Raw genomic sequence first — 24,283 nt, forward strand, 5'->3', positions numbered from 1 at the left:
TGGTCTATTCAAGCTCCTTGATACTGGTTATTGGAGTCCCATGGCATCTGGGTCACATGCAGGACACTGCTACCGAAGCAGCCACACTAGAGACTGAGGATGACACCATTTCCCTCCTTGCTGAAAACCTGGGGAAGACTCAGTCTGAAACATGCCTGCATATCAGTCTGCCACCAACAAACATCTTTCCTACTTCAGTCATGCTTTTGGTGTTTATGAGTAGAGGATATTTGCCTTTTAGAAGCTGAGCAAGTGAAGCTTTCAGAAGGCCGGGCATTGTGGATTGTTCCTAAGCTCAAGGGCTAGTGGGAAATAAAGGGCAGCCCATTCTGTCTGCTATGCATTAACCTACGCACATGCTGTTTGTGGCAAACAGCCAACTTCAGTCAGAATCAGTAACACTACCCAACACATCTGGGAGCAGGGAAACCTCCTCTGGCTGGAGGTTTCTACCACTTACATATTTTTTGTAAAAAGTCTGATGGAAATGTTGTAACTATTTGAAATACTGCCAAAGCTACACAAAATAACATGAACCCCTATCTTATGGCACCAATTTAGTATTTTATTTTTTACTTCTTGCCATTTCTCTAGTTCTTATTTAATTTGTTGAGGGTGACACTGGTTAATAAAATTATGTAACTTTCAGGTATATAACCCTACATCATCCATACACTGTACAGTGTGTTTACCACCCCAAGTCTCCTTCCATCACCATTTATCCCCTCTATATCTTCTTCAACCTCCCCCACACCCTTTCCCTCTGGCAATCACCATACTGTTCTCTGTGTCCATAAGTTTTTTTCTTTGCTTAATCCTTTCTCTCTTCCCACCCAGCCACCAATGCCCTTTCCACCAAGGGCTGTCAGAGTCTGTCTCCACTGTTATTTTTATTAGATTCTACTTACATGGTACTTGTCTTTCTCTGTGTTACTTCACTTAGCATAATACTCTCCAGGTATTACAAAAGGTAAGATTTCCTTCTTTTTTTACAGCTGAATAGTATTCCATTGTGTAAAAGTACGATGGCATTCTATTGGCTCATTTACTGATGGGTACTTGGACTGTTACCAAATCTTGGTTATTTTAAACATTTCACTGAACACAGGGCTGTATATATTCTTTCAAATTAGTATTTAGGGTTTCTTTATTCCCAGAAGTGGAATTGCTGGATCATAAGGCAGTTCTACATTTAATTTTTTTAGGTTTACCCATACTGCTTTCCACAGTGGCTGCACCAATCTACATTCCCGCCATCAGTGCACTAGGGCTCCCTTTTCTCCACATCCTCACCAACACTTGACTTACTGGTGATAGCCATTCTAATGGATGTGAGGTGATATCTCATCATGGATTTAATTTTCTTTTCTCTGATTAGCGATGTTGAGCATACTGCCATATGTCCACTGGTCATCTGTGTGTGCTCTTCAGAGAAGTATCTATTCAGGGCCTTTGTCTGTTTCCTAATTGGATTTTTTTGGTGTTGAATTTTATCAATTCCTGATAAATTTTGAATATTAAGCCCTTATCAGATATATCAGTGAATATGTTCTCTCATTCAGTGTATTATATTTTCATTTTGTTGGATTCCTTTGCCATGCAAAAACCTTTTAGTTTAATGTAGTCCCATGCTTTTCTTTAGTTTCCCTGCCTAAGGTGAGTCATTAGAAAAAAATATTGCTATGAGAACCAGCTGAGATTTTACTGCCTATGTTTTCTTCTAGGATTTTTATGGGTTCTTGTCTAACATTTAAGTTTTTAATTCATTCTGAGTTTATTCTTGTATATGGTGTGAGAAGGTAATCTAGTTTCATTTTTTTTAATGTGTCCCATTCCCTAAACACCATTCATGGAATTGACTATCTTTACTGAATTGTATGTTTCTGCCTCCCTTATCAAATATTAATTGACTATAAAGCTGGAGGTTTATTTCTAGGCTATCTATTCTCTTCCATTGATCTATGTCTGTTTTTATGCCAGTACCATGCTGCTTTGATTCCCATGGCCTTGTAGTATAGCTTCATACCAGGTAGTGTGATTCCTCCAACTTTGTTCCTCTCAAGATTGCTCTTGCTATGTGGGGCCTTTTCTGGTTCCATATAAAGTTTTGAAATATTTCTTCTAGTTCTGTGAAATATGCCATTGGTACCTTTATAGGAATTCTCTTGATTCTATAGATTGCTTGGGTAGTATGGATATTTTAATAATGTTAATTTTTCCTATCCATGAACAAAGTATATGCTTCCACTTATATGTACCTTCTTCAATCTCTTTCTTCAATGTGGTTATAATTTTCTGAGTACATGTTTTTTACATTCTTGAATAAACTTATTCTTAGGTACTTACATTTTTTTCAAGCAATTGTGAATGAAACTGTATTCTCAGTTTCCCATTCTAATAGTTTATTATTGGTGTAAAAATGTGACTGATTTCTGGGCATTTGTGTCCTGCTACTCTACTGAATTCTTTTATCTGTTCTAGTAGTTTTTCTGTGGAATCTTTAGGGTTCTCTATATATAGTTTCATGCCATCTGCAAATAACGACAGGTTTATTTCTTCTCTGATTGCTGTGGCTAGGATGTTCAGTACTATTCTCAGTTTGCTGAAAGTTTCTATCATAAATGAGGGTTGGGTCTATTCAAATGCTTTTTCTACACATATGGAAATGATCATGTGATTTTTATTCTTCATTTTGTTTATGCAGTATATCATGTTTATTGATTTGCATGTTTATTGATTATTTTACCAACCTTGCATCCCTGGAATAAATCACATTTCATTATAGCATATGATCTTTTTACTGTATTGCTAGGTCCAATTTACTAATATTTTGTTGAAGATTTTAGCATCTATGCTCATATGGGATACTGGCCTATAATTTTCTTTCTCTAGTGTCTTTATCTGGTTTGGAATTAGGATAATGGTGGCTTTGTAAAAGCCATGAGATTAGGAATATTAACTCCTCTTGAACTTTTTGAAATGGGTTGAAAAGGGTAAGTGTTCTTTCAATCTTTGGTAAATTTGCCTGTGAAGCCATCTGGTCCAGGACTTTTATTTGTAGTATGTTTTTTTGTTGTTGTTAAATTACTGCTTTAGTCTCACTAGTTCTAATCTGTCTATTCAGATTCTCTGATTCTTCCTGATTCCATTTTAGATGACTATATGTTTCTAGGAATTTATCCATTTCATCTAGATGGTCCACTTTTTTAGCATATAGTTGTTCTTAATGTTTTCTTACAATTCTTTGAATTTCTTTTCTGTCAGGTGTTACTTCACTTTCATTTCTGATTTTATTGATTTGGGGCCTCTATTTTTTTTCTGGATGAGTCTGGTTAAAGGTGTGTCAATCTTTATCTTTTCAAAGACACAGCTCTTGGTGTCATTGATCTTTCCTAGTTTTTTTTAAAACTATTTTATGTATTTCTGTTCTGACCTTTATTATTTCCTTCCTTCTATTCACTTTGGGCTTCCTTTATTACTCTTTTTACAACTACTTTAAATGTAAAGTTAAATGGAGAGTTTCCTTGTTTCTTGAGGTTGGTCTGTAATGCCAATTTCCCTCTTAGGATTGCTTTTGCTGTGATCCACAGATTTTGGGTTGTGCTTTCATTTTCATTTGTTTCAATGTAGCTTTTGATTTCTTCCTTGATCTCATTGTTATTGTTTAACATGTTATTTAGCCTCCATGTCTTTGTGTGTTTTTCAGTTTTATTCTTGTGATTGATTTCTAGTTTCATTCATACTGCTATGCTCAGATAAAATGCTTGATGTGATTTCAATCTTCGTAAATTTATTGAGACTTGTTTTTTGTCCTGACACATGGTCTATCCTAGAAACTGTTCCACGTGCACTTGAAAAGAATGTATATTTTGGACTTCTGGCCAAGGTAGAGGTGTAGGTAGATACACTGTGTCTCCTCGCTCAACAAAAGGACAACAACAAATTTAAAAATTAAAAACACCAGAACTGACATAAAATCAAACTGTATGGAAGTCCAACAACCAAGGAGTTAAAGAAGAAACATTAATCCAAACCACTAGGAGGGGCAGAGCTGGGCACCCAGGAGGAGAGGACTTGGGACAAGGTGGCAAGCTGGAGGACTGGGGCATGTAAGGCAGCAGTAGGCAGACATGTTGAGGCAGTGGCTGGTGGACTGGGTGGTCCCACATCTGTGTGAGGATAAACCAGGAGGAACAACTGGGGAGCAAAACAGGCCACACAACCCAGGGTTCCAGTGTGGGGAAATAAAGCCTCAAAACCTCTGACTGAAAAAACCTGTTGGAATTGCAGTGGCAGGAGAAACTGCCAGCTTCACAGGAAAGACCAATGGAGAGACCCAGAGGGTCCTAGAACATACACAAAACCACCCATGCAGGAATCAGCACCAGAAGGACCCAATTAGCTTGTGGGTAGCAGGGGAAGTGAGTGAAAGCCTACAGAGAGCTGAGCAAGTAGCACTGTTCCCTCTCAGACTCCTCACCCACATACAGCACCAAAGTGCAGAGACTTGGGTTGCCCTGATCTGGTGAATACCTAAGGCTCTGCCCCTTACTACACAACAGGTGCACTGAGACAAAAAAAAATATGGCCCAAATGAAAGAGCAGATCAAAGTCCCAGAAAAAAATACAACTAAGCAATGAAGATAATAGCCAATCAATCAGATGCACAGTTCAAAACACTGGTAATCAGAATGCTCACAGAACTGGTTGAGTATGGTCACAAAATAGAGGAAAAAGTGAAGGTTATGAAAATTAAATAAGAAAATGTACAGGGCACCAACAGTGATGGGAAAGAAACTGGGACTCAAATCAATGGTTTGGAACAGAAGGAAGAAATAAACATTCAACCAGAACAGAATGAATAAACAAGAATTCCAAAAAAATGAGGAGAGTCTTAGGAACCTCTGAGACAACTTTAAACATTCCAGCATCTGAATCATAGGGGTGCCAGAAGGAGAAGAGGAAGAGCAAGAAATTGAACACTTATTTGAACAAATAATGAAGGAGAACTTCTCTAATCTTGCAAAGGAAATAGACTTCCAGAAAGTCCAAGAAGCTCAGAGAGTCCCAAAGAAGCTGGACCCAATGAAGCACAAATCAGGGCACATCATAATTACATTACCCATGATTAAAGATAAGGAGAGAATCTAGAAAGCAGCAAGAGAAAAGGAGACACTTACCTACAAAGGAGTTTCCATAAGACTATCAGCTCAAAAGAAACCTTATAGGCAAAAGGGGCTGAAATAAGTTCAAAGTCATGAAAGGCAAGGACCCTACATCCAAGATTACTCTATCCAGCAAAGCTACAATTTAGAATGGAAGGGCAGATAAAGTGCTTCCCAGATAAGATCAAGTTAAAGGAGTTCATCATCACCCAGCCCTTACATTACATGAAATGCTAAAGAGACTTGTCTAAGGAAAAGAAGATCAAAAACTATGAACAGTAAAATGAGAACAAACTCAGAACCATCAACAACTGAACCTAAAAGAAAAACAACCATAAACTAAGTAAACAACTAGAACAGGAACAGAACCACAGAAATGGAGATCACATGGAGGGTTATCAGTGGGGATCAGGGAAATGGGGGGAAATACAGGAATAAGTAGCATAAATGGTAGGTAGAAAAGAGACAGGTGGAGGTTAAGAATAGTATAGGAAATATAGAAGCCAAAGAACTCAGTGACCATAGACCTGTAAAATTTTCAAGGAATTAACCTGCAGGTTTCCTTGGCCCTCCCTTAAGGACTCTACTTAAATGACCCGTGTAACTACCACGTATTTCACTTCCTTTCATCCAATTTCTCAAACAAGTCACTGCTCTCTAAGAAACCTTCACTTCTTTACCATCTTCGTTTACTCCTTGCAATCTGGCTTCTGCCCCAACTGTACTGGGATGGTTTTCAAAATATCACAAGTAACCATAGATCTCATAGCTCCAACTGTCCATAAAATTCTTACACTCACTGAGTCAGACATGATGACTTCCATTTAAAAAACAAATTTTTTCTTCTGATCTCATATACCAGCTCCTTTTCCCAACTTATGTCTCTCTCAATGCTCCTACAATTCTCTTAGGCCCCCAACTCAAATTTCTGACTCTCCCCACTGTTTGACCATCCCCTGTTGATTACCATCTAGAAAAAAGTCACTTCTATTGTCCTTCTTTTATCTTACTGTCTGAGTATAAAAACTTATTACCTTAGCTACAAGCCTGTGACTCCCTTCCACCCCCACAATTCACACATACATATCCACTTTGCTAAATCACTTTCATCATTATCAGTAGCTTTTCCTAATGTTTTAAAGCATTTGGTCTTCTAGGACTTCTGCACCTTGGCCCAGCCCTGTTCCCAGCTGTACTCTATCTCTCTCCTCCCCTCCCAGACTAGACCACGCTCACTGTTCCTCAGCATCTTCTCTCAGCTTGTTTCCCTTGCTTGCTCAGAGGGACTCCTGTCCCTATTTGCCTATCCAAGGTTCAATCATAATTCAAGTCTTACTTCCCTATCAGTGACTACTCCAGCTTTCAGTGATTGTCTTTTGTCGGAATTCCCACAGCACTTACAATCAAAATATTGAATTCAATTTCCCACTGCTTTGTTTTGTTGTAAAACTAACATTTGAAAACCTGTTATATCACATATGATTGTATTTATCTGGGCCCCCTTCCAGAAATATCCCAGGAGAGTGCCACTAGAAGTCCCAGGTTCTCTTTGTACTGAGGAAGATCTCTATTCTTTCAAAAGGCATGGACTCAGTCCCACTTGCAACTTTCCTCCAACATTTGAGCCTCTTCCCTGCTGGTGCTACAGCAACTGATATCAGAAGACTGGGTGTTCAGATCAGACACCTTCACCCTACTGTCTTTTAATCACTGCTCCTTCTTTCAAAGTTCTGATGTTATAAATTTCCTACATAAACCTTTCAAGGGCTCACAGCACATGATGGCCTCTGCCTCTTTCTCCCTTCACCATGCCCTACACACTTTCTCTCAAGTCACACAGTTTGTTTCTTATAACACCATCCTCACACCTTTTGCCCTTTCAATCTCATGTTTCTTCTACCAAGAATTTTATCTTTCATCTGGAATGACTTCTGCTCACTTCCTAAGACAGCTTAAATATTCTCTGAAGCCATGATCATGGCCCCAACTCTCTCAGAAACATTGGTAATTTTTTGTGGCCTTTACCAAACTGTACAAAGAGCTCCTTTACCAGACTGTCCTCCTCAGTAGACTTAACTTCCTGATAACACAGACAGGGTCATCTATTGATCTCTGCATTTTGAATGCCAACAAAGATTTTGGCATGCAGTAGGTACAATTACTAGTGCCAGCAATCTTCCAAATCTTTTGGAAGATACCAAGATTGAGATAACATGACCCTGCCTTTGAAGTTTTCAGTTAGTAGAGACAGCAAGCTATGAATGTAAATGATAGCAGTATTAAAATAGAAACAAAGATCTGGACTTGAAAGTATAAAGTGGGTAAGAAGAGAGGATGGTATTGAGAATTCCAAGAATCCAGGGTATAGCAAAAGTAGCTTTACAGTTGTTCATATGGAAAAAATACAATAATTAATAAAAAGTAATACAATAATAAACTCTGTGTTTCAGATACTCACAACTGTAAACTTACTTTGTTCCACCCTATATAGAGAAAGCTTGAGCAAAGCAGCAATGGTGAAGACTGTCTATAGGAAAGAAGTTGTTTGATTTGCCTCAACCTGGGAGTGGTTTTCAAACTTAATTAGTAAATACCAAGTAGAGTTTAACTTTAAATTGTATATTTAAAGGCAGAAACTGTAATTTCTCTAGCTTAAGTAGGAGTGGGAACCCAGAGCCCCAGCTACTTAGCATGCCCATAGTACACAATTTCCATAAAATAGTCTGAAAGCCAGCAGTATAGATCATATTTGAAATGGAGAGACTAGATGCAGAAAAGCCAATTTCAGGATGTCTGCAACAGAGTAGATAAGAGCCTAAGACCACATCTAAGGCAGTAGGAATAGAAGGGGTAGGTGTGAGACATTTGAGTTAATCTTAGCAAGTAATAAAAGCTTTATTTGGGGGTTATGTTGGCGGGTAAACAAGGAAGAATAGATAAAAATTACTTTTCTTACAAGCCTGGGTGTCTAAGATGACAAGGGTAATGGAGGTACTCCTTGACTAAAAACAAGACCAAGACCGAACAGTTGACAGGCTGAGTTCAGTTTTAGGCATTTTAAGATTGAATACACCTCCTTTTTGTTCCCAGCACTCCCAGCATGTTCCCATAACTGGAATCTGTTTTGTATTTTCTCCTTCAGCTCATTATAACCCCCTTTACAATTGAGACTGAATTATCCATCCTTAGAAGCCTAGTGTCTATCACAGGTCCTGATACCAACTCCACAGGGCCTATTCAGTGTAAGAAATCTCCTGCCCTGACTGGTGTGATTCAGTGGTTGGGCCACAAATAAAAAGGTTGCTGGTTCAATTCCTGGTCAAGGCACATACCTGGGTTTTGGGCCAGGACCCAAGTTGGGGGTGTGCAAAAGGCAACCCAATTGATGTTTCTGTCGCAAACTGATGCTTCTCTCCCTGTTTCTCCCTCTTCCCTTTCTCTAAAAATAAATTTTAAAAAATCTTTAAAAAAAGAAAAGCAAGAAATCTCCTCCTTTTAGGAACAGTTGCCAACAGAGGATCTTTGATGTGTCTGTTAAATGACTCATGAAAATTCAGGTCTTGACAAGTCTAGAGTACCTGTTTTGAGATTTTCAAGAATGAAGGGGCTCATCAGTTCCATACATAATGTCCACCCCACATATATACTCTCATTCTTGTTCTTGTGTTACTGACAAAGACTAGCTTTATATTTTACCTAATTATTTATACCCCATTTTCAAGAACTAACTTAAAGCAGATGATAGCAAAACCATAGACAACTAAGTCAAAGTAAGCAAGAAAGAAAAAAGCAAAGAAGACAAGGAACCAAAAAAAAAAAAAGGTACACACAGTGATAAAGTTACTCAAAAATGCACATCATAAAAATCCATATATTGTTGTAGGTGAACTAAGATTCGACACTAAGCTTTCTGGTTTGTATGTAAAAGAAGAAACCTGATCAGCTAGATAAGCTTAAAGATAAAAGCAAGCCAACTTCTAAGGTGAACAGTTACATTCCACCCAAGGGTCCTCATAAAGAGGCTAGAGTAGTATAATGAGCATCTTTCCAGTAGTCACAACAATGAGTTCTGTAGGACTGTTTCTCATTTTGTTTCCTCAAAAACTGAAGGATAGTATCTCACCAAAGTCCATTTCTGTGAAGACTGCTATTTGGGGATCGATGTGCTACATTTCAAGTAAAAGAAAAATCTACTTAAAATTAAACAAAAATCTCCCAGGTGTAGATTTTAGAAAAAAGCAATGATCCTAACCTTGACTGCACACTGCCATCACTGGAAATTTTTTAAAAAGTTACCAATGCCTGAGCCCCATCCTGAGTTAATCACATCCAGATCTCCTAGGGGTAGAGCCTCAACTTTTTAAATGATCTCCAGTCCAGATCCTTCTAAAGCTTCCCCAGAGAAGCTTTTACCAAGTCTAAATGCTTTGGCTAATTAAACCAGAATATCTGGGAAAACTGAGGTATCAGTATTTTTTAAGCTCCCCAATTGAGTCTAATATCCCACCAAGGTTAAGGACCACTGCTCCAGAGGAGTAAATAAACTGACCAGCACATCATTCATACAATGCTTCCTGAAAACCCTTCTCTTAGCAGAGCTTTGGATAGGTATTAAGCAACAATGAGACTGGCATTATGCTTCTCAGCTCATTTACATTATCAAGTAAATATAGAACCAAATGCCTTAGTCAGCAGTGGAAATGAGATAGGTTGGATTTTATTTTACAAAAATAGAGGAAACTGCCTAACTGGAGGCCATTCTGCCACCATCTGGAAGGCAGCTGAGGGAAATTTGAAAGCAGGGACAAATTTATCTTTTGAAAATGTACGTGGATCTAAGCCAATGGTCAGAAAAAATGGCCAATCAAGTTCCAGAGTTTTATTTCCAGAGTATAGCTAAAGGAAGAAGAGCCAATGATCAGAAAAAATGGCCAATCAAGTTCCAGAGTTTTATTTCCAGAGTATAGCTAAAGGAAGACAAGTTAATAGTCATTGAAGCCATAAAAAAAAAAAAACTCAGTAAAACATCTAGTTTTACACAATGCTATTCTCTGTGGATTTCTGATACAACTAAATGAAGTGACTCATCACATGTTTATCTAGACACCAGTCAGAAGTCTGGAAACATCAACCAAGACAATTTTAGTTTTAGAATTGTTGCTAGGTAATCCCATCTAAAATTAAAATTAATAGCAGAACCAGGAAGAGTAGAAATTCCCAATAGCCACCTTTATCAAATTGGATCTTGAAAAAAAGAAAACCTGAGAGAGGAGCTCCACAAACAAGCTACAGAAGGTCAGTGACACTAGCTCATAGCTTAAATAGAGTTATTTCCACCCTCCCACTTTTATGCACAAAACTTCATATGAGATAACCAAAGATGTTTAGTGCATCTGCCTAAAGGCCAGAGAATGTAAGCAGACAGAAGAGGCAATGTGCCTTTCCTAGCTGCAAAGTGAGGACATGGACTCAGATATTCCATTATTTCATGACTATAAAGACAGAAGATAAATGAAACTGGCATTCAACCTGAGCAACAACTGCCCCTTCCAACATAACGACAAAAGATACCAACCACACCCCACCCCCAGCTCAGAAGAAACCCTTAAAACAAAAATCTAATTTTTTAGGCACTCCAGAGAGTACATATACTATACATACTAAGTCCAGGCCTAGATATTCTATTTTTTATTCTCTGCTATTACTGATAACTTTGCCTTTACTATGAGTCTTCTATTCCAGTATGTTATTTTCCAGCTTTTCTGTAACAAGAATGAAGGGGGAATGCACAGGAGATGGGCTATGTACAACATCATAAGGAAAATGTAATGACCTAATATAAAAAGGCAAAACTAGGGACTGAGAGAGTAAGAAGGGAGGGAGAAAAAGGGAGAACAGGAGAGAGGAAAGGAGAGAGGAAGGAAGAGAGAAAAGAAAGTCCAGTACTAGAAAGTGGTATAGCAATATAGAAAGGCTAACTAGTAATCTGGTAGTAGAATTAAGTGTCCCATAAGATTTATTTATGTGGGAAGTACTTTAAAGTTTTTATTTCATCTGTGGTAAGCTTTGAAAATTCAGTTTTCAGGTATATAATGTGAGGACAAAGCCCTAAAAGGTTTCTGGAAAGCAGCTATGATAGAGAAGAGTATGCCTAATACTGGGTTTGGACATGCTGTTGAATCTGCTCCAACATTAACTGGAGGACTGATAATGTAAAAACACTCTGAAGCTAAGTGTGACAGCTGGCAGCCTGATGATTTCATGTTGCCTATTACTGGTAATTTTCACTAGATAGCCAGTCCTTAAGCCATAAGCCTACCTGCACTAAAAGGTCAGAGACCTTCGCTGGCTCTCCTCCAAGAAATAAATACAAAAAAGGTAATCATTTTAATAACTAATTATTTGTGCTTTAATTATAGTTTTCCTGACCAAACCAGGTATATTTTTAAAGACATTATAACCAAAAGACTAGCCAATTTTTAACTCTTTTCCTGCCTTAAGTCCCTTCCACAAGAGGTATAGAAAACCAAAATAGAAAAGGAGAGCCTCAAGATACAGCACATCAGAAGCCTTCAAAAGAATCTCAAACGGACTCAGCAGTCAGGTTTAAGCACCACAGAGCCCTGGCAGAGTCTCTCCTGGGGGTGGTGCTGCTGTTTCCCCTCAGACTGCTGTGGTTCAGAACGGAATGCTCTGTCTGAGCACGATGGCTGCTGCCCTGTGGTGGATGACTCAGTACTGAGATCCCAGCAGCCACTCTCTTAGTTTTCTCCCCAAAGCTTCCATCCCCAGTCTCCTCTCAGGTATCTCTAGCCCACTCTGCCAGGATGGTACAATATTCACAAATCTATAAATGTAATATATCACATAAACAAAAGGAAACATAAACATCACACAATCCTATCAATACATGCAGAAAAAGCATTTGATAAGGTACAGCACACATTTATGATAAAAACATTCAGCAAAGTGGGAATAAAGGGAGCATTCCTCCACATAATAAAGGACATAGGAGAAACCTACAGCCAACATCATACTCAATGGGCAAAAACTAAAAGCTTTCTTACTGAGATCAGGAACAAGACAAGGATGTCTGCTTTCATCACTTCTATTGAACATAGTATTGGAAGTCCTAGCCACAGCAATCAGACAACAAAAATAAAATGCTTACAAATTGGAAAGGAGGAAACAAAACTGTCATTGTTTGCAGATGACATGTTAGTGTACAGAGAAAATCCTATAGATTCCCCCCCCAAATTACTCAACCTAATAGGTGAACTTGGCAAAATAGGGGGATACAAAGTCAATATTCAGAAATTGAAGGCATTTTTGTACAACAATGAAATAGCAGAAACAGAAAACAGGGGGAAAAACCCATTTGATAATAGCAACAAAAAAATAAAGTACCTAGGAATAAACCTAATGAAGGAGGTAAAACACCTGTACTCAGAAAACTATACAACACTGAAGAAGGAAATTAAGGAAGACACAAACAAATGGATCATGTGTCCATTCATGTATTGGAAGAATTAACATCATCAAAATGTCCATACTACCCAAGGCGATTTATAGATGTAATGCAATCCCTATTAAAATACCAATGACATATTTCATAGATATCCAGCAAACATTTCAAAAATTTATATGGAACAAAAAACAACCCTGAATAGCTACAGCAATTTTGAGAAAAAAGGCCAAAGTAGGAGGGATCACAATACCTGATATCAAACTATATTACAAGGCACAGTAATCAAAACAGTTTGGTACTGGCATAAGAACAGACACATAGATCGTGGAACAGAATAGAAAGCCTAGAAATAAACCCAAGTCTCTATGGTCAATTAATATTTGACAAGGGGGCAGAAACATAAAATGGAGTAAAAGTAGCCTCTTCAATAAATGGTGTTGGAGGATCTGGACAATTACATGCCAAAAAATGAAATTCAACCACCAACTTATACCATATTCAAAAATAAACTCAAGATGGATGAAAGGCTAAACTATAACTCATGACACCATAAAAGTCCTAGAGGAAAACATAGGCAGGAAAATCTCAGATTCCATGCAGCACTATTTTCACCAATATGTCTCCAAGAACAAGGCAAATAAACAAATGGGACTTCATCAAAATAAAAATCTTCAGCCCTGGCTGGCGTAGCTCAGTGGATTGAGAGCGGGCTGGGAACCAAAGTGTCCCAGGTTCGATTCCCAGCCAGGGTACATTCCTGGGTTGCAGGTCATAACCCCCAGCAACCGCACATTGATGTCTGTGTCTGTCTGTCTGTCTCTCTGTCTGTCTGTCTGTCTCTCTCTCTCCCTCCCTCCCTTCCCTCTCTAAAAATAAATAAACAAAATATTTAATAAAAAAATTAAAAAATTAAAAATAAATCTTCAGCACAGCTAAAGAAACCATCAGCAAATGAGAAGGGGACCAACTGTATGGGAAAATATATTTTCAAATGACACCTCACACAAGGGTTTGACCTCCAAAATATATAAAGAACTCACACAACTCCACTCCAGGAAGACAAACAGCACAATTAAAAAACGGGCAAAGGTCCTAAACAGACACTTCTCCAAGGAGGACATACAGATGACCCAGAGATATATATAAGGATGCTCGGTACCACTAACCATCAGAGAGATGCAAATTAAAACCACAATGAGGTATCACTTCACACTGGTCAGAATGGTCATCATAACCAAATCAACAAACAACAAATGTTGTTGAGGTTGTGGAGAAAAGGAAACCCTAGTACACTGTTGGTCAGAATGTAGTCTGGTGGAAAACAGTATGGAAGTTCCTCAAGAAACTAAAAATGGAACTTCCTTTTGACCCAGCAATTCCACTGCTGGGATTATATCCTAAGAACTCTTAAACATCAATTCAAAAGAACCTATGAATCCAATGTTTATAGCAGCACAATTTATAATAGCCAAGTGCTGGAAGCAACCTAGGTGGCATCAGTAAATAAGTGGATCAAAAAACTGTGCTATATTGAGACTTCCAGCCAAGATGGAGGTGTAGGTAGATACACTGTGCCTCCTCACACAACCAAAAGAAGGACAACAATTTAAAAACAAAAACAACCAGAATTGACAGAAAATCAAACTGTATGGAAGTCTGACAATCAAAGAGTTAAAGAAGACACATTCATCCACACCACTAGGAGGCGCAGAGACAGGCAGCCAGGCAAAGAGGACTCTCCGCAAGGCAGTGGCTGGTGGACCCAGTGAGGCGGCAGATAGTGAAGTGGGGTGTGCAGGGCTGCAGCTGGCTGGCAAGGCAGCAGCTGGCGGACTTGCAGAGACAGTGGATTGCAGACTGGGCGGTCCCACATTCTTTCTCCTGGGAGAAACACCTGGGGAGTGGGACAGACTGTACAACCCAGGGCCCCAATGCCAGGAAATAAGGCCTCAAACCACTGATTTAAAACACCCATGGGGGGGTTGAGGCAGCAGCAGGAGAAACTCCCAGCCTCACAGGAGAGTCTGTTGGAGAGACCCACAGGATCCTAGAATGTATACAAACCCACCCACATGGGAATCAGCACCAGGAGGGCCCAATTTGCTTGTGGGAGGTAGTAGAAGTGACTGAAATCCAGCAGAGAGTGGGCAAGCACCACTGTTCCCTCTCAGACCCCTTTCCCACATACAGCATCACAACACAGGGATGTGGGTTACTCAGCCTGGGTGAACACCTAAGGCTCCACCCCTTACTACATAACAGATATGTCAAGACAAAAAAAAATGTCTCAAATGAAAGAACAGATCAAAGATCCAGAAAAATACAAGTAGGCGATGAGGAGATAGCCAACCTATCAGAAGCACAGTTAGAAATACTGGTAATCAGGATGCTCACAGATTTGGTTGAATTTAGTCACAAATTAGATGAAAAAATGAAGGCTACACTAAGTGAAATAAAGGAAAATGTATAGGGAACCAATAGTGATGGGAAGGAAACTGGGACTCAAATCAATGGAGTGGACCAGAAGGAAGAAAGAAACATCTAACCAGAAAAGAATTAAGAAACAAGAATTCAAGAAAATAAGGAGAGGCTTAGGAACCTTCAGGACATTTTTAAAGATTCCAACATCTGAATTATAGGGGTACCAGAGGAAGAAGAGGAAGAGCAAAAAACTGAAAACTTATTTGAACAAATAATGAAGGAGAACTTCCTTAATCTGGCAAATGAAATAGACCTCTAATAAGTCCAGGAATCTCAGAGAGCCCCAAAGAAGATGGACCCAAGGAAGAATACACAAAGGCACATCATAATTACATTATCCAAGATTAAAATTAAGGAGAGAAGCTTAAAAGCAGCAAGAGATAAGGAGGCAGTCACTATAAAGGAGTTCCCATACGGCTATCAGCTGATTTCTCAAAAGAAACCTTGCAGGCAAGAAGGGGCTGGAAAGAGGTATTCCAAGTCATGACAGGCAAGGACATACATCCAAGATTGCTCTATCCAGCAAAGCTTTCATTTAGAATGGAAGGGCAGATAAAGTGCTTCTCAGATAAGGTCAAATTAAAGGAATTCATCATCACCAACCCCATATTATATGAAATGTTAAAGGGACTTATCTAAGAAAAAGAAGATAAAAAATATGAACAGTAAAATGACAACAAACTCACAATAATTAACAACCACACCTAAAACAAAAACAAAAGCAAACTAAACAAACAACTAGAACAAGAACAGAAGCACAGAAATGGAGATCACATGGAGGTTTATCAACAGGGGAGTGAGAGGGGGAGAGAGGGGGGAAAAGTACAGAGAATAAGTAGCACATATGGTAGGTAGAAAATAGAAAGGGGGAGGATAAGAGTAGTATAGGAAATGTAGAAAACAAAGAACTTACATGTATGACCCATGAACATGAACTAAAGGGGGGTAATGTGTGTGAGAGGGGGTGTGTAGGGTGGAGGGGAGTGAAGGGAAAATGGGACAATGGTAATAGAATAATCAATAAAGTATATTTTTTAAAAAACTGTGGTACATTTGCATGATGGAATACTATACAGCAGAAAGAAAGAAGGAACTCCTACCCTTCGTAACAGCATGGATGGATCTGGAGAGCATTATGCTAAGTAAAATAAGTCAAGCAGTGAAAGACAAATACCATATGATCTTACCTACAAGTGGAACCTAATCAACAAAACAAGCAAACAAAACATAACCAGAGACATTCAAATTAAGAATAAACTGATAGTAACCAGAAGGGAGGTAGGAGGGGATAATAGGGAGAGAAGAGGGAAGTGTTATCAAGGAACCTTTGTAATGTGGGCAGATGGACAAAGCCAAGGGGGGTAGGTTGGAGGCCGGATGGTGGAGATGGCTGGGGTGGGGGTCAGTGGTAGACCAAAAGTGGAGACAACTGTACTTGAACAGCAATTTTCAAAAATCTTTAAAAACAAAGAATCTCAAATGGTCTCCAGGAAACCCTGAGAGGAAGCCATTGTAAAAATCTGTTCCCAAATCATAGACTTCTGTTATCTACTCTGATCCCAGTTAGGATCATCCCTGTTACAAAGGTCACTGCAACTCTACAACTTTCAAAATGGTCACACAGAAATGCACTACACTCTTTTACTCATGTGATGGGGCATAGCTAAACAGTAGCCATTGTTAGGTAGGAGCTGACCAGCAGCTGTTCCCAGACAGCAGCCTTTCCCCAATAAACAGTTGTCTCAAGGCCAAAATACTGACCTTCGCTTCTGCTTCTGTATGCTTGCTTTTAGCAGTTGTTCCCCCCTCCCTTTTTGCCTTGTAACAAGCATGTAAAGGAAACTCCAGCTTGACCTCATTGCCCAGAATTTGGATTCTTTATCTTCTCTGGGTCCACAAGAGTGAATAAACCCCACTTCGCAAACTCCGAGGCCATCTGAGTCGTCTTTTCCGTAACATTTAGATTCCCTGACCGCAAAGCGACTCACAGGAGCGGGCTGTTGCCTCCAGTGAAGGTGGCCTTGGGGCAGCTGGTGGGGCCCAGTGGTGATAAAGAGGTGCGGGTGCCCGGGTGATTTCAGGTCCTGAACATTCCGGGCTTCACAGGCTCGGCCCCGGACTGCTCTTTGACCCAGGCTGGTGGGGTGTGAACTGGTGGTATCTGGGAAGGCACCAATCTGGAATCTGGTAAGTGCCCCGCAGGGACCAGGAGCCCGAAAACCAGGCCCACTCTTGGAGTGGAAGGAGGGACTGATCACCCCTCAGGCCGGAAGGCCCAGGCAGGGCTCCCACAGTTTGGGAGGCCCAGACAGGGTTCCCACAGTTCGGGTGGGTGGGAATGTAATATACTCGGTGTGTTTGTGTGAATGACTGTTTGTTGCTCCACGGGTGGAAGCCTACGGAGCGTGAGTGAGCCCTAACCTGCAATTCCTGGGTCTGTCATACGGCCTAGTGGCTGGGCGTTTAACCCAAATTCTACATGGGCAGGCTTAGCTAAGATGAAACCTATGAGACCCGAGAGGGGCAAGGCCAAGTGGGCGACCTGAGAGTCCCTTCCCTTGTCTGTCAGCACCGACCGGGAGAAGTCATCATGGGGGGGTGGGGTTCTGCCACAGTACTATATTGCATGCAAATTGGAGATCGGACAGCAAGCCATGTGGTTGCACCACCATTTTGGGTAAAATGGATGATGAGCCACTTGAGTGCCCCACTGTGGAGGGTGGAGTGTGCATGGTTGTCATCATCTTGGATGATGAGTCACGTGAGAGCCCCTCCATCTTGGAACTGGGCAAGGGGGCCAGGCTAAGGGCTCTCTTCAGATTATAGGCTGTATGCTGCTGCTGTGTGGGCACTGCATCAGTCTGGTTCTCTAACTGGTTCTGATAAAAATGGCTCTGGTTCTAAAGGACATGAACAGAGGTCCAAGGGTGAGCATCTGACCTATAGGGTGTTTGCAGGATCTGAGCTTCAGAAAACTGCAGGATATCCCTGCAAATCTAGGGAATTTTAGTGGAAGGTATCTGCAGTGCCAGGGACTTTTGGCTGCCACATGTTGAGTTTAAGTATAGTCCTTCCCAGTGTGGGAGAGGAACCAGCATTAAAAAAGAATGATGGTTAAATCTAAGTGAGTAAAATTATGTATAAAGAATGTAAAGTTTTAAACCTGGAGTAAAGGAAACCTCAACTATTCGTTTTCTGGTTTTGTGGGAAAAGAGCAAATTTCTAACATTGGTGTTGTTTCTGATCAGAAACCCTCTGTACTGTTTAAGGTTACCTGTAAGACCTAAGAAAGGTCACCTGTAACTGGTCGGGGAGAATGCCTTTGCCACTTGGGACCCAGAGAGGGTCATTTGGGGCTGATGAGTGCTTCAGCCAGAGGCAAAGCAGCATATCTCTGCCAAAAGACTGGGCCTGAAGGAGCATGTCTCTGTGAGGCACCGATGGACACATTGGTGCAAGAGAATGCCCCTACCTGTGTATTGTTCTGGAACTCTGTGTTTTGGATTTTTCTCTGTATTTGCTCTAAAAAGGAAATTGAGGATTCCAGGGAAGGTTGAAACTTCACACTCTGTAAAGAAGTAAATAAAAAATATAATATATATAAATGAAGAAGGTCTGTGGGAAACTGCAAAAATAAATGGAAAAGTAAAAGTTTTAGGAAGGAATTATGCGGTGTTAGTTAATAATAGAAGATATAAGGCATGGAGATGCAATCTTTGTGGATATCAGAAGCTGTATGAAAGAAAGAATAGAGGGTTTGTGAGTGTTGCAGAATGTCTGGAAGTGAAAGTTTTGAGAAGCCCAGTGGATATCAGAAGGGAAAGGATTTTCCTTCAGGCTTTGTATTTTTCTCCCTACCTGATCCCTCCAGAATTTGGCATTCTGAAGGAGTGAGTGAAGACATAAGGTTTCTTTGCATAAAACCAATAAGATCAGTTGCTAATGGTGGTTTTGTTAACCAAGACTTTGACTGGAATGTCACGTAGGAAGGAGGCATGTATGGGTTCTGGTCGTCCCAGAAAGCCCTGAGGAACAGTGATTGACTTGCGAAGCTAGTGTAAGCCCACGAGAAAAACCTGGTACTTTGTTTGGTTGTGCAGTTCATGGCAGTCTTTCCAGGGAAGGAACGAAGGTTGCTTTCATAAAAGATGGCCAAAAAGAAACCTGTGGGCACAATGAAAACCTCAAGGATCTGAGTGAAACAACTGGTACAGGCGAAGCCAGATGGCGGATGTGTGGCTCTGCTTCTGTGCCCCAAGGGGTGGACTAAGAAGTCCATCTAAAGGTTCCCTGTGTGAGTTCCAGCAAAGCAGACTTAAAGATCATAAGTGATCCAGGCTGCTCTTGGTGTGTTTATGCAAATGAACAGTCAAAATAAAAAACAGAACTCAAAGTAGTCCCTTTAATAACAGTAAGGATGATCTTAAGGAGAAAAATTGTGGTTCAAGAAAAATCACAATGCTCAGTATTGGACACCAGAATGACACAGCTGTCTTAAAAGCGTCTTTTTGTTTAAAAGTTAAAACTGGTTTTGTAATATCATCAAAGATATTCAATGTATAGGTATGGAGAACCTGTCAAATTGCCATTGCTAAATGTCATTGCAGGAAGGACCTTGCAACTGAATGTCTTCCCAAAAGACAGTCTCACAGGCACAAAGACTAGTTTGAAGACTATTGTGTGAATTAATCTGTGTGTTCTTCTGTTTTCATAGGATGTATGCCTATAACTTCATTACCTTGGTTGCAATATAGGCCTCACTTAAGGAGCCCATTCTTCATCATCACCCCCTAAAACTCAATGGTTTGGCTGAACTGAGTGGTTGGGTTGATGAGCAGTTTGGGCGATCTGTGGGCTTCACTTTAGAACTAATTTTACCTTTTCTGTCTTGATGGCTTGGACAGAAAGGGTTCAGATATCTGAAAGGAGGGAAATCCTAATATATTCCCCTCAGCCTGAGTGAAGTATAATGGGCCACAAGAGTTTTGGATAGGTGTAACATGCCTTGTACACCTTCCTTCAGATAGGCCATTCTTAAGTTCCTGCCTTCATCATTTAGTGGTCATGATTTAATTGTGCCTTCCAACTCTTTCCATATCTGTCATCTTCAGGATATGACCAGGATGCCAACGGTCCAGTAATGCCAGTCTTTGGACACCAAGCCTGCAACTTTCTGGTGACAGCCAACTAACCAGGATTCTGTAAGGTCCTTCCCCTTACAGGAAGGATTCCCTCCATGCTGCACCCCCCCCTTTCAGGGCACCCCTGACCCACGGGTAGGTAGGACAACGTCTATTTCCAGCTGGAAGTAGTTACAAAAAGATAAGACCTTCGTCCATTGTCCTTTAAAGGAATTTAAAGTGGGTGTATATCTAAAATAAGAGATTGTTGCAGGATGCAGCCAAGAGAGGGAACCCCAAATGGGCATTTAAAATGGGGTCCAGAACTCAAGGCACCCAGGAAATTTTAAGATGTCTTCACCCCTTCCCCCACAGGTGTAAGTTGGGATAGGGACACACAGAGCAAGAACATGCAGGGCTGTTTTGTACAGCAACAGCTTTACAGCTAATCCATGGCATAGTCATTTGACATACCTATAGCCTTCGGCTGGTCATGTAGGTATGCTGAATAGCTGTGGCCATGCTCTGGGCCAGGGAGATAAAGAAAGGCTCCCCCCACTCAAGATGAGACTAGGAGGCAGGTCCCCCGAGTTACAGTGCCTGCATGGGAGCTCAGAGAGTGTTGGCTTCATAACATGGGGCCACACCTGCTCAGACCCATGATGGCAGCCAGACGGGAGTGGGTACCAGCCCGTCCAGGATCTGTGGGCCATCAACGAAGCAGCTGTCACCCTCCACCGGTCGTCCCGAACCCGTACACCCTCCTGAGCCAGCTTCCCCCAACAGCAACGTGGTTTACCTGCCTTAATCTGAAGGATGCCTTCTCCTGCATTCCTGTAGCACCTTCCAGCCAACCCATTTTTGCCTTTGAACGGAAAGATCCGCACACAGCGGTCAAGACTCAGTTGACCTGGACTAAACTGCCCCAAGTGTTTAAGAACTTCCCAACCTTATTTGGGGAAGCCCTAGCAGGAGACCTGAAGCCCCTCGCTAAGGTGTGCTGGACCTGACAATTCTGCAGTACATGGACAACCTGCTCCTGGCAGTCCCTCCCAGGAACGGTGCCGGGAGGGAATGCACGTGCTGCTGAAGTGCCTGACTAATTAAGAAAAAAACACCAGAAGCACATCCTGAACACACTCCTACTCTTCACGTCGAGTTGCAGAGGGCACACACTGTGTATCTGAAGTGCCCCCACAGCCGTCCTCGCAGTCCTCTGTCATGGCCCTTCACAGTGCTCCGTGGGGTTCACCTGCCCCAGCAGCCTACAAGCTTCCTCAGGGTTCTGGTGCATCACCCAGCACAACGCTCAGCAACCAGGCTTGTCAGAAGTACTCACAGTATGATCAGGGGTGTGGACGGAAAATGGAACCTTAGCTAAATTCTACCAGGAAACTGGACTGCCCTGGACAGACTTGCTGCTGCTAGCATTGCCTAGGTTGCAGGAGTCACCCCTTGGATCCACTACAGCCGGGCCAAAACAGCAGCAGATCCCAAGGACCTGAGGACTAGGCCTGCGCCTAGAATACCCATGCTGAGGCACTGGAGGACGCCAGCCAGTCAAGAAGACACCAAGGAATGGACCATTGTTCCGCAGGGTACCTAACTTTAATTGGCACCTTCGCAGGAACACTGGGAATTGGACTAGTGACTGTGACACCTGCAGAATGGAATCCCGAAGAGCAGATCACCCTAGGAATAGTTTATCACTGTTTGGTCTCTGCATTTGGGTTTATTGTATGCTTCACTTAACAAATGTGGCCCCTGTCTCAGCCCCAGCCTACAAATGTAATACCCCCAGGCATAAAATTATGCTCAGCGGTAAAGTGGTCTCTTACTATCTCCCAGGGTCAGGTTTCAGCTCCTCCACTAACATGCCATCAGGTTGCATTCAGCCACAGCAATCCCTCTGCACTTGGGGAGGGAAGGTATACCAGGCTGGAGTGATATCCAGGACCATAGGATACCAGACCCAGAGGTGTCAGGCATATGGAACCCTGCATCCTCCGGACCTTGGTCCAACACCTAGGGCCACAGTGACTCGTAGGGCAGCCGCCAAAGTGTTAGCCCTCCAGCGGTACCAACACCAGTATCAGCGGTTACAACCCTCCCAAGGACCTCAGCCATATAGCCAGGTATATAGTGATGCTAAAGGGATAAAAACACCATATAGCATCAAAGTGGGGAATGTGAAGGGACATAGCTAAACGGTAGCCATTGTTAGGTAGGAGCTGACCAGCAGCTGTTCCCAGACAGCAGCCTTTCCCCAATAAGCAGTTGTCTCAAGGCCAAAATACTGACCTTCGCTTCTGCTTCTGTATGCTTGCTTTTAGCAGTTGTTCCCCTCTCCCTTTTTGCCTTGTAACAAGCATGTAAAGGAAACTCCAGCTTGATGACCTCATTGCCCAGAATTTGGATTCTTTATCTCCTCTGGGTCCGCATGAGTGAATAAACCCCACTTTGCAAGCTCCGAGGCCGTCTGAGCCATCTTTTCCGTAACACTCAAAGCTACCCAAATATGTTAGAAATGCAGAATTTCAGGCCCCACCCCACCTTTGCTGAGTCAGAATCTCCATTTTAACAAGATCCCTAGGTGGTTTATATGCACCAGAAGCGATGCTGTGCTGCTAACTGTACTAGGGCACAGGCGGCACAGCTATCCTGGGCCCAACTCGAAGCTCGGGCGCAGCACCCAAAGGGTCCAGTGGTTGAGGGAGGGTGAACTCCAGGCCAGCACCTTCACTTAAGAACAAGGGGTGAACTGGCAACTGCTGTTTTCACTTCGTCTGGACTAGAAGCAGGAACCTGCTCCACGAGGATAAAATTCCAAAGGTGTGTGTTCTGTCCGGGTGGCTGCCCGCCCCGCCACTGTTTGGTAATACAGTCCTGGCCCCAGCAGCCCTCGCCCTTGCCCACCTCTCACCTGCTCCTCCTGTGGGAGAGAAACTTGAGAGAACTCCGCGCACGCCTTGAAATACCACCTGCACCATTTTCAACTCCAGGAGGTTGTGGTCCATGGGATGCTGTTGTTGCAGCTGCTCCAGGGCCACCCACCACTGGTAGATAAAGTACTGCAGCGAAGCCAGAACACCCACGGGTACCCACATGTGCCCCCAGAAGACATTGGTAATCATGGTGGAAGCCCCCCGGCTGCCCTCTAGAGAGAGGCTACAGGACATGAACACACACCCTCCGCGAGCTCCCAGCTCTCAGCTGCCGCCCCAAGTTCCTGGGAAGCAGTGGGCATGCACGCTCAGCCTCCCAAGTTGGGACTGCTGCAACTGAGGGGTCCCCAGATGCAAGCGTGGGATAAGAAATAGAGGTGGCAGCACCGAAGACTTCCTGGGAGTTTTAACCTGGGACAGAATTGGCTGCTCCAGCTGAAGTCTGGGGCAGGTGGGGGATGACTCAGTTCTTTGTCTTTTGCCCTCTAGGAGACCTTAAACTTGTATTCGAAGTTGCGCCTCCAGCACTCGTAAGGGTACAGGAACAAGCCCTAAGTTCCTGCGCGGCAGTGACCCCACTAACTGACGGCTGGACGACTGGATACCACTTTTCCACAAGCAAACTCCCACCCACCTCTTCACACAGCCAGGACCTGCTCCAAAGGGACCTCGTGCAGAGCAGCTCGGGGAAAACCAGTCCCTTGGAGAGCCTATCACAGAGTTGTGAGAACTACAACTCCCACAAGGCTGCACAAGGCAGGGGACTTCAGTGAGAGGTATAGATACAGCCTGACTTTGGGCCTCGCACCTCTCACCATCCCCCCCACCCGGGCGCCCCCCCCCCCCTCCCCAACCAACACTAGCGCCGTGCCTGGTACAAGTCTTCTGTGAGACTGAGTGACCGAGGCAGTGAGAATGAATTCACTAGTTTGCTATGCCGGATTGTGTAGGAACCATGAGGATAACGATAGAATTGAGGTGTGGAGGGCAGTATTTTTTTTGTCTAGGGCATATAGTACATTTCATTGAAGTCCTAGAAGAAAGGAGCCTAGACACGTGCTTACTGAGTTATTACCATTTGCAAAGGGCAGCCCTAGGTGCTTT

The 24,283-nt window shown here is 42.2% G+C and overlaps 1 protein-coding gene across 1 annotated transcript in view; it reads right to left on the bottom strand.

Moving 5' to 3' along the window:
* ACP6 (acid phosphatase 6, lysophosphatidic) overlaps nt 1–23,368 on the bottom strand; it is a 40,056-nt gene extending 16,688 nt beyond the window's left edge. The window contains 1 exon segment of the mRNA XM_028503092.2: nt 23,158–23,368. Within this exon segment, the coding sequence (XP_028358893.1) occupies nt 23,158–23,368 (211 nt within the window).
* Nucleotides 23,369–24,283: the final 915 nt, after the last annotated feature.

This window comes from Phyllostomus discolor, chromosome 14, assembly GCF_004126475.2.
Source record: "Phyllostomus discolor isolate MPI-MPIP mPhyDis1 chromosome 14, mPhyDis1.pri.v3, whole genome shotgun sequence".
Taxonomy (NCBI): domain Eukaryota; kingdom Metazoa; phylum Chordata; class Mammalia; order Chiroptera; family Phyllostomidae; genus Phyllostomus; species Phyllostomus discolor.